Source organism: Salvia hispanica, chromosome 3 (assembly GCF_023119035.1).
Source record: "Salvia hispanica cultivar TCC Black 2014 chromosome 3, UniMelb_Shisp_WGS_1.0, whole genome shotgun sequence".
NCBI lineage: Eukaryota > Viridiplantae > Streptophyta > Magnoliopsida > Lamiales > Lamiaceae > Salvia > Salvia hispanica.
In genome coordinates, this window is record NC_062967.1 from 39,120,204 (window position 1) to 39,137,907 (window position 17,704).

The 17,704-nt window shown below is 35.5% G+C and overlaps 1 protein-coding gene across 4 annotated transcripts; it reads right to left on the reverse strand.

Annotated features, from left to right (window-relative positions):
- Window positions 1-1,072: 1,072 nt before the first annotated feature.
- On the reverse strand, window positions 1,073-16,969 carry LOC125214415 (exocyst complex component SEC8). Of its 4 annotated transcripts, none has more exons than XM_048115434.1 (27): window positions 16,875-16,969; window positions 16,657-16,769; window positions 15,105-15,317; window positions 14,342-14,515; window positions 14,079-14,183; window positions 13,576-13,685; window positions 12,996-13,148; window positions 11,983-12,145; window positions 11,788-11,894; window positions 10,937-11,238; window positions 10,681-10,844; window positions 10,476-10,591; window positions 9,062-9,132; window positions 8,041-8,165; window positions 7,889-7,938; window positions 6,819-6,919; window positions 5,863-5,975; window positions 5,676-5,783; window positions 4,848-5,045; window positions 4,675-4,760; window positions 4,123-4,306; window positions 3,931-4,008; window positions 2,631-2,732; window positions 2,465-2,539; window positions 1,644-1,739; window positions 1,486-1,535; window positions 1,073-1,402 (listed from the first exon to the last, which is right to left on the reverse strand). In XM_048115434.1, the coding sequence occupies exons 2-27, from the start codon at window positions 16,696-16,698 to the stop codon at window positions 1,315-1,317; spliced, it is 3,174 nt and encodes a 1,057-aa protein (XP_047971391.1). In that variant the 5' UTR covers window positions 16,699-16,769; window positions 16,875-16,969; the 3' UTR covers window positions 1,073-1,314. The 4 variants fall into 4 exon arrangements, with proteins under 4 accessions (XP_047971391.1, XP_047971392.1, XP_047971389.1 ...); XM_048115435.1 differs by having other exon boundaries at window positions 16,657-16,727; window positions 16,875-16,893; XM_048115432.1 differs by lacking the exon at window positions 16,875-16,969 and having other exon boundaries at window positions 16,657-16,858.
- Window positions 16,970-17,704: the final 735 nt, after the last annotated feature.

Here is a 17,704-nt window from a genome sequence, read left to right on the forward strand (position 1 = left end):
TTGCAACACATGTGGCAAAGATACGGGGTTTCCGAAGAACATTGGGGATAGAGGACTAGTCTTGCACGGGGGTATTTTTTAGTCTTAATTATGTAATTTTTAATTTATAGGATTTTAATTATGTCTTTTTTTATTATCTAGGATTTTAATTATGTATTTTTATTTTTTAGGATTTTAATTATGTAATTTTTATTTTTTAGGATTTAATTATGTATTTTTTATATTTGAATGTATTTTTATATTGTAGAAATGGTTTTAGTAATTGAAGTATTTAAATTGAATAATAGAATGGTGGGACCCTTGAGCTTGTCCTTGCGGAAGAGCATGAATATGGGTGTTGTGCTCTTGCCTAAGGACAAGGAGTAAACGTGGGTTCGAACCCACCTCCGTACTCTTATTTAAGAGCACGGATATGGATGCTCTCAAGGTACACTCACTCGCTCGTGATATGTCTGATTGTTTGGTAAATTATTGGACTCCCACCAGAATCTAGCAACACATGTGCAGTTCCACTCCATTCCAAAATTCACATTGTCACTAAATGGCAAATACAAAATGGAAAAAAATGTTAATCCCTCTTTCCGCGATTAAATTTTCACATTTGATCCGGCACGAGTTTTAGGAAATACTCTCTCCGTCCACCATTAGGAGTCACATTCATAGATTACACGCACGGATTTTAAAAATGTTAAGAAAAGTGAGTGGAAAAAAGTTAGTGGAATAGGAGTCACACTTGTATAAATTAGTTTTAAATGAAATGTGAGTGGAATGAGTTGGTGGAAGGTGAGACCCTATTACCATTTATGATAAAAGTGAACCGAGACTCCTATTTGCGGAGGACTAAAATGAAAAAATAGAACTCCTATTCACGGACGGAGGGAGTAGTTTTTTTTTTATCCTTTTCGATTTAATTAATAAAAACGAAAATTACACGTAGCAAATTTTAGACCACTAGATTTCTAAAATTCTATGGTCTTAAATTAGTTAAAGTTAGCAACTAGAGAGTGAGTTAGCTCTCCTTTAAAGGGACAATTAGTAAAAAAGTTAAAACAAACAAATTTTAGAATGTACGTATATGTAATGTAAATAAGCATTGATAACTCCATATATACTGTACTGTCAACAAAATCTGAGTTGATGCCAAACAAAACCCAAGGATACAAAATTGAATGTACATAAATGAAGAAAGAAAAGACCTAGGGAGGCTCTGATATTTGTCTAATTGAAAGAATCACTCAAAAATAGCGAATCTGGCAATATGTATACTAACACTGCAGATGCGAGGGCGAGAACGGCTCACAAATTTTCCAACTTTCAACTAGGCAAAATCTGTGCCAGGCGATCATGAGCGTCCTCGGGAATTTCCCTCCCTGGGACGAAGACTTTTAGCAGATTTAGGTACCTGCCAGACAAAATGTTTGGTTATGAATGAGGGATAGTATAATTGGGATTTGTGGCAATTTTGAACTTGTAAAGATAACTCACTCTGCAGCTGAGAAAAGATCTTCGTGCTCTTGGATAAATGCAAGCAATGCCTGGAGAAAACACAAGACAAATTGTCAACGAAACATGATTATTTGTGGGAAAGAAAGTAAATACAGAAATAAGGTAGAAATTGAAATCAGTAGTATCAGATAGTTAACCTCGAAGGGCATGTTTAGTAATTCATAGTATGTCCGAACACGATCTAATCTCATTTGTACGACTTCACTTTCAATTGAAGATACAGCAGCCAAAGCCTGATGAAGCTCAGAAATATTAGCAGTTGTCCTTGTCATGATAACCCGTGCAATGCGTTTGGAACAGAAAATAGTGTTATTTCCATTAGGCCCACACCACCTCCAATCACCACAAAAATATAGAAAAGCGAAATGAAAATTCAAGCACAATAGCTTGAGCGTATTATGTTACTAATTACTACTATGTTTTACAAGTTCTCACACTGGTGCTCATTCCATAAGGGTGAGAAAACCATATGCCTAAGTCAAATAAGAAATGCCCCCTTATCACGCACATCTCTTCATTTTGCTAAAAAGATTTGAACATGGGAAAAGAGAAGTTCTCAAACAATTGTTGCTGCAAGTTGTATATCTCTGACTACAAGAAGTGTTAGCAAAAAAGTTGACTAAAATACTTTGTATCTAGAAATGAAATAGAAAAACAGAAAACTTCAAACAAATTATGGCACAGAACCAGACATTATGACAGTGATGTTTTTATTGAAAACCTATAACAGCTATTATTCACATAAAATGCATGTAATAATATTGACAGATTAACATTGAAATTTCATTCTTCCAACCCATGCTTCAGGACTTGTTTGCATAACAATTAACAATCTAAACTATTAGACTTAGATGTTCATATTCATGAGAAGGATTTTTTAAGAGACCCCAGAAGTAGTGGAAGAGCTGGAGGAAAGGGATAGAGATCAAAGAGAGGAAGAGTGAAAAAGACCACGGACCTGTTCCAACGCAATTGAGTTACGGCAAATCTGCTGAACGCCAAAGAGGTTGATAGACTTCATTTCAGCCAAAGCCTGAGTGGGAACAATTATTTTCCTCACAAACATAAAAATGACCAGTCTTTCCGGTGCAATTTCTTAATACCCAGCACAATTATAAGCAAACCTTTATAGACCAATTGGCGGCAATGGGGCATATCCCTCCAAATATGTAATTTCGTTTCACATCCGCAACAAATGGTGCCATTTCCTCATCTCGGCGTGTTATCTGGATCGCATAAATTTAAGCTTCAGTATTTGTACGATTATTTTGCAAGATTGATCAGGCCACATGACAAATACGCCAGTTATATTTTATTATTTCACGGTTTAACGAATAGAAGCCTAAACCATGTACAAATAAAGAGACCAAAGATAATAAGAAAAGATACAAGGCAAGTGTTAGGGAACCCAATTCTTTTTGATGAATTTCATAGTGCTTAAATATTACTAATCTGAAGCATGATGATAAAGGACATAGGCATAATAACTTAGTTGTTCTTTTCCTTAGGAGACGAAAGGTATAGTAATCTGAGGCCCTTAATAAGTTAGTTTATTATTGGGTAGCTGAAGATTTATATGGTAGGGGCCGGTGTAAATTTATAAACGAACTCCCTCTTAATCAGGTCATTGAACATTCACGTGCGTGACCAATCAGGGTATCTCACAGAGGCCTTGTATATTGGTAAATAAGTCTTCAAAACAATACACTAATTCATCTGCAGACAGTGCAATGTCTAAGGAACAGAATCCCCAAAATAAAGAGCCGTGTCAAAGAATATTTACAAAAAGATCAACTCTTTTGACATAAATTCCAATCATGCTACACCAACCTTGTCAATATCAAGGAAAGTTAATCAAGCCAATTAACTCAATAGCTGAGGTATAAAGTTATGCAAACAAGAAACTCAATTTTAGTTATATATTTTTAAAAAATAGAATGCATAAGAGAAATACTCCCTCTGTCTCTTATAAGTGTTCCCATACTTTTCACAACGGGTTTTAAATTTTACTAAACACTAGGTAAGTGTGTAGATGAATGTAAAAAGGGGCCCGCGTTTATTATAAGGGTATTGTACTTTATTGTAGATGTTAGGTAATTTTGTTGATGATTTGTGGGCTTGTAAATAAGTTGATATAGTGAGGGTAAAACATAAGGGGTTAGTGATTGGTAGTTTACTGAAGTGGAAAAGGAACACTTTTTTAGGGACAAACTAAAATGGTAAAATGGGAGCACTTATAAGTTATAAGGGACCGAGGGAGTATATGTTTTAACTTTCAAGGAATGTTCTATATAATTGTCATGACTGCAGGGGAATGACGTCAACATGAAAAAATGGAGCACTAGGTTTAGCCAAAGCATTTTCACCAGATCACAAGGTTAAGCCAAAGCTAACCAGCACAATGCTCTAAAGATGAGAATTCACCTGGGAAGTTAATGATATAACAAAATCGTCTGGCTCCTCTGCATCTTGGTCATCCAAATACTCCCTCTTTGTCATCTCCTATAACAGTTCGCATTTTGCAGCAAGAGTTATTTTGTATGAAGTACAGTTTTCCAGTGAGGCGTCATCACCTTATCAACTTTTTGGTAGAATATGTACACAAATTTCACGTACCTGCAAATGAAAAATTGTCTCCAACTGCATCTCTATTCGTAGAACTTTAAGGCAATCAATAGCCAGTTTTCTGTAGTCTTCAGCAAATGATTCAAGATCTTTTGGAGGCAAACTGCTTGTTCTAGAATGATGCGGTTCATTTTCTTCTACGTGATTATAAGCTTTTGAAGATGATTTCCCTAGCCTACATGAGAAAGAATTATACTGAAGTATTTACATGTTTCATTTTTGCACATACCTGATACTTTCCAATCGGTCCAAAATAGTTGGACAACAGAAAACTAGGTCATGGGCCATTGTTTCAGAAAGTGCATTCTAATTTCTAACATTACTTTAAGACTTTTATCAAAACAACAGACAATCACAGGGACCAGTCATCCAATATGTTAATTGACAATCTAGAAAATTGAGCTAAAAACTTAAAAACACATCTTTTCAGGACTATATAAAACAATTTCAAAACTCTTTCTTGAGCAAGATTCGATCATGAAAGAAGATAGCTACAAGAATCAACCAAATCGACCATGATAAAAATAAGATACATAAAGTTACCTTTCTATGGAATCTGCAACATATTCCAATGAATCGCTCAATGAAGCTAATAAGATAAGTTTGTTATCCTCGCGTATTAGGTTTTCCTGCAGAAATTAACCAGAGTAAAACAAGGTGCAAAACAAAGATTAGATGTGTCAAAATGGCTTCTATTTTCATAAGGGCATGAATACCTGCTTAATAGGTCTCAGATTCAGTAGTATATCACTTAGTTCCATTTCTACTCCAATTGATCCAGCATCCAAATCATTGGTTTCTAGGATTCCATCATCTAATGAATTTGGCAAACATGTACTGGATGGATCAAGTCGCAAGAGATTATCTACGTCATGTCTCCCAATAAGCATGTAACTTTGCTTCTCCAGAACTGCCTGATATTTTAACCAAAAAAGAGATTATTATTTCAAAGTGAAAACAAATAGAATAGGAGTTGTATCCAGTAGAATATCAAATGTTAAGCTTCATAGTAGAGCCTGTGCCCTGTAGAGGTTAACCCTTCTCTTTACAAACTTACATCATACCAACAATTCCTTTCAGTTTCCATCATTACGAAGTTCCTAAAGCTTAGAGCTTCAAATGGTATGCACATTAAGAATTTACAGGTAAAGGCTGGTATAACATCTTCCATTGAAATCTAGTAAATAACTACGGTGGCATATTCACCATCGAGAAAGGTAGCCACCAAGCAGAGACCCAGAAAGAAGTCACTAGTCCTGGAGGTTGAATTTAAAGGCATTACTTAGTTCTCATACAGATATAGTTAATTTGTTTTAAGGAATAGTCCAAGTTCTTCAAGTATCAGCTCCCAGATTTACCAAGCACACAATTCAAGAGTGATAAAGTTGCAGAAAGCAACATATCATCAAGAGAAACAAGGAACAGTACAACGAGAAAGAAATTTTAGTGATGCTCCCTTTATTTGAAAATACTTAAATGAGCTTAAAAAATATGACTGGGTGAAATGAGAAGAAGAAAAAAAGAGGATAAAGTAACAAACATACCTCCATATATGACGTTCGACATCTTTCATACGTTCTTTCCAGGAATGTCTGGACATAGTTTATTAACTCACCAGCAAACTTTGGCATAGCTTGAGCCCACCCAAGAACCTAAATAAATCATGTAAAGGTTGAGCACAAAGAGAGCGCTTATTTCTCTTCTCAACAAATGGCAAAAACACGAATATACCTCTTTTGCTAAGCAATCGATAGCTAATAATCCTTGTAAAACAGGTCGTCCTTTTCCAATTGATGGAGTGTATGACACAGCTACATTAGCTCGTGGCCTGAATGCAGCTGGACCTGTTTATAGAAGAGACCCAAAATCAGATTTTGAGGGTATGCTAATGAAATTATCAGTACATGATCCGTGATTAGCAAAACTGCAAATACACCAGAATTAGATACTTAAATTGAGCACCATATTTACCCATTGCACCTTTTATACATCCAATTCCACCCTATTGCTACAGAATCAATTCAGGCAATAAACTATAATTTATCTAAGTCTATCTGCTACAATGAGGCAAATGTAAATATATACGTGGGACTTTGTAAAAAATAAATAAAGCTACTGAAAGGCATATAATTATGTTGAATGCATGCGTAATTGAAAGAGCCTCGGCCTAAATTCGAACAAGAAGAAGATGGCGTACTAAATTTCATAGATATTACTCCCTCCGTCCCATTAAATATGAAACATTTGCTTTTCAGCATAGGATTCTATGTAGTGTTGTTTTGTGAGTTAAGTAAAGAATTAAATAAGAAAGAGAAAAAAGTAGAGATGATGTTGTTTTCATTTAGGAAATTTGTCATTTTTAATGGGACGGAGGGAGTATTATTATACCTCTGTAATTACTGCTTATAAATTACTAGATTTGTGTCAGTCTGCATCAACACAGTTTAATGAGCAGCTCAGCTAGAATCAAACAATCACTGGAGTCATCATATGCAGGCACTTACTTAGCAGACAGCCACAAACAGACAATGCATGAGATCTATTAGTATATTACTGTTGATGAAATCAAACTCGAACTTGATCCACTTCAATCCATATTACAAAAATGGACGTAAGGTGTTAGGAAATAATGAAACTAAATGCATTCATCAATAACCAGGCAAAAAGACAATAGTTCGTAGACTTGCTTGATATGGCTTGCTGTACGCTTTTCCGATAATCTACAAACATAGTTGGCAAAAAGTGATCCTTCACAAAGTTCTCTGTGAAGGCAAGCAATCCATCATTTCTGCATAATCCATTCATTAGTGGATAGATGGTCAACATAAAGATGCATTAAGAAAGGATGGATAGATATAATAGGAGCGGAAACAGAAAGACAAACATCTTCAAAAGATTCACTCGTGCTGAATCATATATGGGGTAGATCATGAAATTCAGTAAAGGAAAAGGTTATGGGAAACAATTGATGGAGAAATAATCATTTCATGGAAAAGGAGAAATCATGACAAAATCAAGGGTGGGGAATAAAATTCATCATTTTCCTAACAGGAGTATCTCAACTAAATATCAAGAAGATACTGTGTTCTTCCAATCAAACTTTGCTATTTAAGATGAAATACTACAGTTCTAAATCATTCCAGCTATGTTCAATTAAAAGTCTCACCAGCTGTAGAAGCATACAGCCTTGAAACTGTTACTTTTCGGGGGAATCCAGAACCAAACTTAATTTTGTCCCACGATTTTCATTAACTACACACCCCAATACTTACAGTGGGCAGCAACATCACCAAGTCCTAGACTCCTAATCATATTGTGACTATTTCAAAATATGAAAATATCAGTTTTCTCAACGACCAAGCAGCTATTTCATGATAATCTCGATCGTGAGTGACAGAGAATGGTTTATAAAGGAACTGATAGGTTGAACTTGAGATAACCAAGATCTCCTGACAAATGACTTTTTGCAAGAACAGCAAACCTAAGACCTCCAAGGTCTGACAACATATACACAAAATCCCCTTATTTTTATTCAATACAACATCGCTAAAGATATTTGATAGTTTCACTTTCACAACCAACGTATTAAGAAGTTGTAGAGCTGACTAATGGTATGTCACCGAAATCTAAAAGGGATCAAGAGTATATCTGAGGCTTATATATGCTTAGGGTAATTTCTAAGTTAATATTATTCTAAGCAATTATACACTGCATGTCATGTGCTGCTGATTTAGAAATTGGAGCTGAATGTGCTCACCCAAGTTGGGAGAACTTTTGAGGAAGCATGGATGCAACTTTTTCTGTAAACTGCAAGTAAGGGCAGAAAAAGGAAATTAAATTCTGCATTTTAGTCATGTGACCAGGAGAACAGACGAGCATTACTTTCCTTTGATTGCACTCTATCCATACCTGAACTACAGGCCTGTATACTGATGCTGCTAAGTATATCCCTTGCTCTGGTAGCACGGCACCAGTTCCATAACCTTCTTGGACTACATTTGGTCTTCTCCATCCTTGGCGATTAAGGTCAGACCCTACGAATTTATGCTATTTAATTCAATGACAAAATTATATATATGACCTTTGGCCAAATTTAAGACAACGTTATAATAAATTGCAAGGATAAATGCCTGAAGAATGATTGCATTTAATATATGAAAAGTAAACATCCATTCACTGCAATTGTGTCCAATTATTAAAATTATAGAGAAATTTAATTTTGCTGTTACTTGTTAAGTTGTCGACATCGCAACTCACTCCCTCCGTCCCCAATTAATAGGCCTAATGGGGTGCGGCACGAGTTTTAATAAAAAATAGTTGGCGCTTGTGAGTTGAAAAAGGGTCCCAAATTAGGGGGTCAGTGTTAGTAATGATTAATAAATGTAATGTGAGTGAAGAAACTGGTGGGCCATGTGTGAGAAAGGATAAATAAATTGATATGTTGTGGGGTAGTCTCTATAATTGGAAAAGTACTAATTTTTGTGTACATACCGAAACGGCAAAAATGGACTATTTTTTAGGGACCGAGGGAGTATAAAACTGTGTTGAATCAGTAAATTGGGGGAAACATGATGATTTAAAATGCAACTAACCATTTCCTTTAGGAGGGTTGCGGGATAAAATTTTAGAAAATGATTGTGTTCCACACAATATTTAAATAAAAAAGAAGACGTCATCAAGACTAGGTTCCTTAGGAAGACACGCTGTTGGTTGATTTATTTATTTTTTTTTGGCAAAATGGTTATTGCTCAATGAGAGAACATGTATTTATATAAATATGATAACATTTCCAACTGATTTTTCATACTGTCAAGCCATTGAAAGGTGATGCCCAGGCTGACATCGTATGTGTAATCAATAAAGTACCACTTGCCGCTTGGCTACCTCAAGGGGTGAGGTTGGTGGTAGGCATGAAACATATTTCTCTTACCTTGATTAGGAGTGGAAGTACTAGCATCAGTGAACCGAAATGCAAAAGTAAGTCCATCTTCTGATCCATCTCTGTAACCAAATTGATGTAAAAAGGGTTAATTACCTTATTCTATAGACAATATGATAATGCCTTCCCAACTAACTTGTATCGGAGTACAAGTTCAAACAGTAAAAAAACTGATTAATGTATATCATCAAAATGATGCAGGGAAGGCTATCATTCCAGTGTGATAATGCCTTCCCAACTAAAGCAGTTCTTGTCAATGGAAAAATCTGCAGAAGAGCCATCCTCTTGCAAAATACTAATTTCATCAACAGTTCTCTATATACTCCATTCATTACCCTTCCAAACACTTATCGATGTCACCAAACTTGTCATGCCAGCAGCATGGAATATATATGGTGAAAACAGAATTTTAATATCGACGTCCAAATCAGTCATGGCATCAGATGCAGAAATATATATATTTACATACATGTATATAGCACAGGAAGAGGTTCAAAACTTGAAATGAGAAGTCATATTTAAAATAAGAACGGAGAACCATCAATCATGGAGATCTACGGTGGCATCTTCTTGCTTGATGAGTGCAACACCAGTATTCGAATCCCATAAGGGGCGGAATTTTCATTTAATTTCATTTTCTGTGAGTGTAGTAAAGTTCACTCTGAATGCAGTGATTTTATGCGTTAATTGCAATGTTTTTAGTGTTCTTAGTTTTCAGGATAAAATTGAGTTTTTACATTAACCCACGTCTATATAGATAATATATAGAGCTTCTTCCATGACGAATGAGAATACATGAACAAATCCATGAAACGAGATGAACAAACCAATGTTAAAACTACATTAGTTGAATATGGTTGTCCATGTGTTGTATTAATTTGTTCATCTCGGGTCCATGGAACTTGTTATTGTGCGTGTATAATTCATGTTTGTGCATATATTCATTTCAAACATAAAATTCTCTCACTGGATCCCAACCAAGGGACTTTGTGAAAATTAGATTTGTTGTAGAAATGATAAAAACGAATAAACGCATAAAATCAATGAACAAACATAGAATTTTCACTCCTAATTGCATTCAAACAAGATGCATCCATAGTAAATCTCTGTAGTCTAAGGACTGAATTATTCTCACCTCTCACCAATATTTACCATTCTCACTGGATCCTTTTCATCTATAGATTAATTGCATATATAATGTGAAATTCAAGTAAAAATATCATCATCATATGGGGATTAAAATGAGTGCATTGCGGAAACAAAGAAAATAATACGAACATCAGTATCAATCGCGTTGAAAACGTTGTTCACATGAAACCCAAATGTAGAAGTAAAAGAAAATGATACTAAGCACATGAACAAGCTGAACGGTGCACAAAAGTGAAAGAACATGGAATGCCCTTGCCTCTTGTCTTTAGAAGGGTTTTTGCTGGCAAGTCTGGCTGTTTGTACAGCAGCATCTGCAGATGTAGCATCGGGTGTTGCTCGTAGGATCTCACATATAAGTTGCTGGCACTCACTCTACAGTCATTTGGGAAAATATTAGGGAAAACTCACAACTTTCTGAGTAGCATGAGGTTGAAACACAAAAAGGGTCATTAAGTGAAAACCTGTAGAACATTTAAGGAAAAACCAACACTAAAGCCTCCAGTATCATTAGAAACATCAGAGTCATTGCTCCAACTGACGTCAGCAGCCATTGTTTTTGGTGTGTTCATATTAAGTTGCTGTGAAGATTTTGACTCAAGTAACTCTCCAACAATAACATGATTTTCTGAATAATTGTTCCACCATCAAGAATACGAAGATAACAGCAAAGAGTACATGAGTATATAACTTACAGATATTTTTATAGCAATAACATACCGAATATCCGAACAACTGTGTCCAGAATAGAATCAAGTAGGTCCCGTGTTGAAATTTGGGCTGTTCCCGAAGGAGACATTACATGAGAGACAGGGCTCACAGCTAAAGCTCCATTTGGCGATATCCCATTTTGACGTTTTTGTTTTGCTAAGTGGTGCTCCAGCTGGCCCTTTAGATAGTGTAGACCTGTGACTGTAGGCGAGGCAGTGTGGCCCAGACCATGCCTTTGCCTACTGACACGTCCTACCTGTGCTTTGATTTTGGCAGTAATGATATCATGGATTGTTGAGCGTAACCGCTGGCTATGACCATGGAGACATGAGAACAGAGCAGAAAATAAGTAGAAAAACTAACGAAGTGTACTTTAACAAAAAATGAAATGACTTAATAAGCACATCAAAAAGAAAGTATTCATACAAAAATCCTATTCCAGTCACACCTTCATTTACCGAAGTTAAATAGCCCTGGAGCTTCATAGTCCCTATAGTATGACTTCCAATAATTAAAAAAAATGACTCTAGGGGTAGTTTTTCATGTATACTACTAAAATCTTGGTATATAGAGGTTATCAAGTGAACTCCCTGTTTCTCAAGATTCAAAAAACATTGCAAAAAACTGACAACAGAAGAATGCTGAAGAAATAGCTCTATACTTCTGCATATATCTACGTAATGAAGAAACGAAACAAGATATCTAACTGCTAGGATAAGACGTTACAAGGAATATATCTGTAGGATTTGACTATTTACACTAGTGGGTAGCATCCACAATGTAGAACTATACTGAAATAATGCAAGTCTATTCAAACACAAGTATATCAAATCCTATGGGATTCAAACTTGACAGCATACCATATAATAGCACCAGCTGCAGAAACTTTTCCAAGCATGGAAAGGCACTCGACCAGAGTCTGCAAATACTTTACATGCACTGGAGCATCACTCTTTCTCATTGCTTCCTGCATCAAATACCATGCAATTGACCTTATAGGCATAAAGAACCAATTTAAGTTCAAGAGCAATTTTACTGTAAGAATGGAAGCATACGACAAATTCATCAGGAGTAGAATCTGATAGCCACACTGGAATTTGTCGAGAAAATATTCTTGCATCACCACCATTAGCCTTCACTGTAGGAGTATACCCATTAGGTGCAGTATCATCATGCATATCCAAGGTGCCATCCTCATTGTGCCCATCATATGATGAACTAACAAGCAGAAAGGAGACAAATCTCAGAAGAAGGGATAATTATTGCATAAACTCTGACATCTGCCTTGGGAAAATTCAATTCGGATTTCAGAATCATAACTAGAATTACTTAGATATGATAATATTAGTAATAATTTAAAAAAAGATGCATCGCCCAGCGAGAGCTGGGGTCTGGCATTGAACACAGAGAAAAGACTGAGTCTGACAAACACCCTAAGACATCTTATACATAAACATTTTAGTTTGGAACATCATCAAGACAATAAAGAGGATTGACTAATTGAGAATTCGTTGAAAAAGTTCCTACTTGGTGGACATCCTCATCTAGTCAAATCGGATGTATACATACTCAATATGTTAATGTGTATAAATGTAAAGAATTAAGAAAGCTGAAAAACGAATGCATTATCGGGAAGGAGATGCAAGATTTTTTCTTTTACCGATGAGTATTAAACTAGATGAAGATAAAAAAAATCTCTTTAGTAAAATTATTTTCTTTGTGCTTTTTAATCATTTCATTTCTGTTGTTTACTAACCAGTAACAGGTTTTTCTTAAGACTGCTAACTGACTAGCTGACACGTTTATGTATTGTTCTGCCCATAATTCTTTTATTATCAGAAGAAAGAAGCTCAAATTTGTTGCAACATACAGGATATGCAGAATATAAATAGCTCACTTCATACCATAAGAATCACATTTACCACAATATCCAATTTGAAAGAGAAATCAAACTGAATTTGCAGACACAAACTAAATAATGTGATTGATATAAGATATCTCATGGTCGAACATAATTCTTGCCAGGTCGATATTTAAAAAGCAAAAATGATTACTAAGACTATCTCACCTCCCATCAACTGAACTGGGCCTATACACTCCATCCCCATCTCCTTTCAGCAACCTGGTTCTTCGTGAGAGAGAGTGTGAATAATTCATGGAAGACGTAGCTGTAGCAGTTGGAATTGCACCATCACTTTCAAGCATACTTGAGACATCTGAGCTGCCACAAGGAAAGTTGGAATTAAGAATAAGATGATCCAGCAATATACCAAAAAGAAAAGAACACAAAGAAAAAGGCAAACCTTTTAAAACAAAGCTACTTACATGTACAAAAGCAAAATGAAAAAAAGCCAACAAAAATAAAATGCAAACTCCCTCAAGTTGTGAAGCACATAAATGTTAACCATAACAGCTATCCCCAAATTTATCGTGGTTAAGCATCATATATAAAATGTGCTTAAAAAGAGAAAAAATGATAGGTTGTCGAATTACATAGGTTCTCAGAGGAAAGGCTCTTCAAACATGTAATGCAATATGCCATCAGCCACCACTCTAACGTTTACTAGCACGGTGATAGTAGTAACCAAGCACGGAAAAGGCTTTGCATGTCTAGAGGTTTACTTTCTACGAAATAGATTGATAATTACCTGTATTCACCCTTATTGTAGAGATGAGAATGTAGATCTTCCAAAACTTTATAGAAAAAGGCTCCTCGCAGTTTCGTCAATTCTGTCCGTACATCTTGAAGAGCACCCACCTAAACCCGAGGAGATCATCAGCCATCAGATACTGCCTTATTAGAGATACCACCTTTTTGCTCTCAAGTTGAACCAGAAGTTGAAATTTTGGAAATAGAGGACAAACTGTGGTGTTCAGTAAAAAATGATAAAAAAATTCTAGTTAAGTCATAGGCTACAACTCTAACAGATGCAAGGTTGGAAAAGAACAACAACTACAGTAGACCTTATATCAACCAACAAAAGACTTAACAAATTAACAAGTAGGATTCTTCAGTAAGTCTGTTGTATGATGTATCGGCTTCACAATATCAATAAGAATAATCACTTCTCAAAACATTTCCTTTCAATTCATTATGTTTATTAAAAGGAAACTAACAAAACTTGCATAAAAATAGAAAAAAGAAACCAACCGCTTGGAGGCCCTCTCTCTCAAGCATTAAGCTTGAATGGACATGTAATTGTACTGCCGCATAAAACTTCTTTTCAGCAATAAGCTCTTCAATACGAGCTGGGACCTATAAGTTTGAAAACATCGCAGAATAGAATTAAAAATCCATGAAAAAAAAAAGCTTTATAATCATCCCCCATCAGCAAACTGGAGCTAACACAATGAAAAAAAAAACATTTATGTTTCTGTCTGAAACAAAATACTATGTCAAAAGAACATACTGACCTTAGCTATGCCTTCAACTTGGTCTAATAATGAGATTATGTGCCGCAAAGTAACAGACCGGTACCACAACTGATGCAATTGTTTATTATGGGCACCGAGAAGTTTCTTTGCTTGAGCTAAATCAACCTTCAATTCCCCAAGGCTTTGAGCAGATTCACTGAACAAGCGCAAAATCTGAAGGACCGAGATATTTTAGTTATAACTCTAAGCATACCTGAAAACTATATGGCTAGTCCAAGGGTAATCATGCCACCAAAGAGTAAAGGCAAAAGAGAGAGAATGGGACAGAAAGAAGGATCCAGTGCCTCAGATCAATAGGGTTAGCAGTTTATATTAAGTCCCACAAAAGTAGACTGCAGTTCTTGCATAAATTTCATTTGCATGAATTCAATATTTATAATAGAATAAGGGTAAATCAGAAGTGATCGTGTAAAAGATCCATTTTGGCAAGATGTCCTACAGCTTGCCACACATATTTTCTCTTATTTCAGGTTGGCGATTAAGAAACAAGAAAAAAAGAACATACAATATGCATTATTTAAGTCCATAAAAGTAATACAGCATAGAAAGGAACATCATTGGTATACATAGGTCATAGGTAAAGGCCGATGAATTGCAATATGATCTAAACTTCCTTAGACCATATGATACTTAAACATTGCTTCATAGACCCTACTTCGCAAATGCTCTAACAACCTCCAAAAAGCTATCACAAATATAAATAGATGGATTATGGAACCCAGAAAAATAACTATAGAGAAACCTGAGAATAATTTTGAATTGCTTTGTTAAAGCCACTATGATATGCATGAACAACTTCATCAACAACTTCTTCAATGATATCACTTTGCTCCTTTAAGACCTTCACTTCCCCTTCACGGTCTTTGGATGTTAAAATGTGCACAACATGAGGTAATGAATCAAAGCGCGCTGCTGCCCAACTTTCATCTATTCTAGAAAGTTCTTCCTTTAAAAACTGCAAATACCATGGCACAATAATAAGTTAGACTTTCAGCAGCCCAAACATAATTGTTGTAATGCTGATGCATCATCAATACAGCATGAGATGTCCTAGATGACAAAAAACTTGGAGAAAAAAACTCCAAAAAGTAGGAACTTGGGGAGAAAAGAGACAGGAAAACTTATAATTTTCGTAAATAACTAATATGCTATCTAAGATCAGAATGGATAGTAGTGTCAACACAAAGATGTGCATATGGAGTTCTTCAATTTTTCAATATAAGTGATTAAAAAAGTACCCTGGTAGCTACTTATACAGGACACGCAGAGGATAAAGAAGCCAGCAAGTCAGGCGCTGATAATCAAATAGTCAATACTCAATAAATGAGTAACTTTTAGGTAATTCTACAATGTGTGGTCAGGTTGCAATCTTCTCCCTGAACTGAAGTTAGTGAACTATAAAGTTAAGTTACATGGACACCAGCCTCCATGCGCGATAAAGAGCTACATGTGTGTGAGTGTGTCCAATCGCATGAAGATCTTGTTTGCCCAATCCAAAATCAGTTAAATACAAATTGAAGCTAAGAATCTGTAGCTATCTATTGTACCAATATGTGCAAAAGCATCCATCCAATCTACTAATGACGTTTTCCATTTACGAAATCAGAATATGGCAGTTCAGTTTTCAGCTAGAAAAGTTTGCTAGTAAAGCCACTTCTTTCAACATTGTGATGGAAATAAAGTCACCACGAATAAAATACACATAACAAAGGGGCCAAAGCAGAAAAATTCTCCAGTTGCTACACTTCTGTAGCGGGAATCACACTATATATTTATCACTAGGTGTACGAAGTAGTGAAAATCTTATGTGTTAACAGTAACTGTCTAGTGTTACATGTCTTCAATAGAATCTGGGAAATGAGGAAATTGACAGTGGAGTCCCAACTACTTTAGCCATAACAGTACAGGAGTATTTATTTAGAGGCATTGTATAGTCCAAACTTGGAAACTCATAAATCACCACTTCAAGGACTCACTAAAGATTAAATTTAATTGATGCAAAATATGAAATCAAATAAGAAGCTAAAGAGCACATTGATCCAAAACCCCAATCAAGTGAGGCGCTATCAAACTACCAAACATTTTTCTACCATTTTTTCTAAATTATCCAGAGAACTAAAAGCATTTTGACCGTAGGAAGCTACCAGTGCATACGAAATGATCATAATAAGTCAATCCAGCGCCCAATTGATACAATTTTACATCACTAATTAAAGCATAAACGAAATGGCAACTAAGCTACACTTAAAACACACATAAATAAGCTAAACGTACACACCGGGAGAAAAACTCACCGATTTATCTTTCGGAATGGGGAGCCCGTCGAAGATTGACATCTCAATTCAAATCAGCTAAATTACAGCTCCTAGAAATTGAAGAATATCAGATTCCAAATTCTTGAGATTAACTGAAAATCGGAAGCATTAGAAGTTAGATACAGCTGGGTGTATGTATGTATGTATACACTCATATACACAGAGAGACGCAATAATGGAAGAGAAAACATGCTTACTGGATCTGTCAAATTATAGCTTGAAGAAATAGCTCAGATTATTGGTTTAATTTCTGCAAATAAATTGTTTCCGAAATTTGATTTTAGAATTTTCAATAATAAGACTATTTGATTATGGAAAACGAGTGAGATCGAGCCATAAGGGTATAGACGTCAATTCCTCCAGTCCATGCATTGCGGTGTTGTACCTTGTAGTTAAATTTCGAATTCTATGCCAGATTAAATTTAAGAGGGAGTGTGTTAAAACCAAAAATTAGAAGAAGATGATGACACATAGATGAAAAGTCCAGGTCAAAAATCTCAAAATTGTCATTTGAGTTAAAAATATGATTAATTGGCAAGTAATGACAAAATATAAATCATTTTAAATGGAGTTGAAAACAATTTAGCAAGACAAAAAATTTCTCTTATAACTTAGTCTTCGGCTAAACTAATTTGAATACTACAATGATGCACGCTTTTAAAAGAGACGTAATCGAATGCAAATTTCAAACCATGATCTGGACTATTAACTTATGTTGACATTTTTAATTGACGTTATTTGTCATTTATTAACATTAAATCTTTAAATCTAACGGTAGATTATAGTTTGGAGTTTGGAGAAAATATGCAAGTTTCATTATTGCTTTATAAAAATAGTAATCACCAAAGTGTGGCGATATAGTTAGGGTATCCATATCCACAAAAGCAGTGTTATGCCCCTACGTGATACGTTGGAGTCGGTCCACGATGGAGGCTGAGAAATCAACACGAAGGCATGCTCTGACGTGACAGCGTGTAATGCACGCGCACCCATCTCGGCCAAATGTGCGACACGTGTAGCAGACACA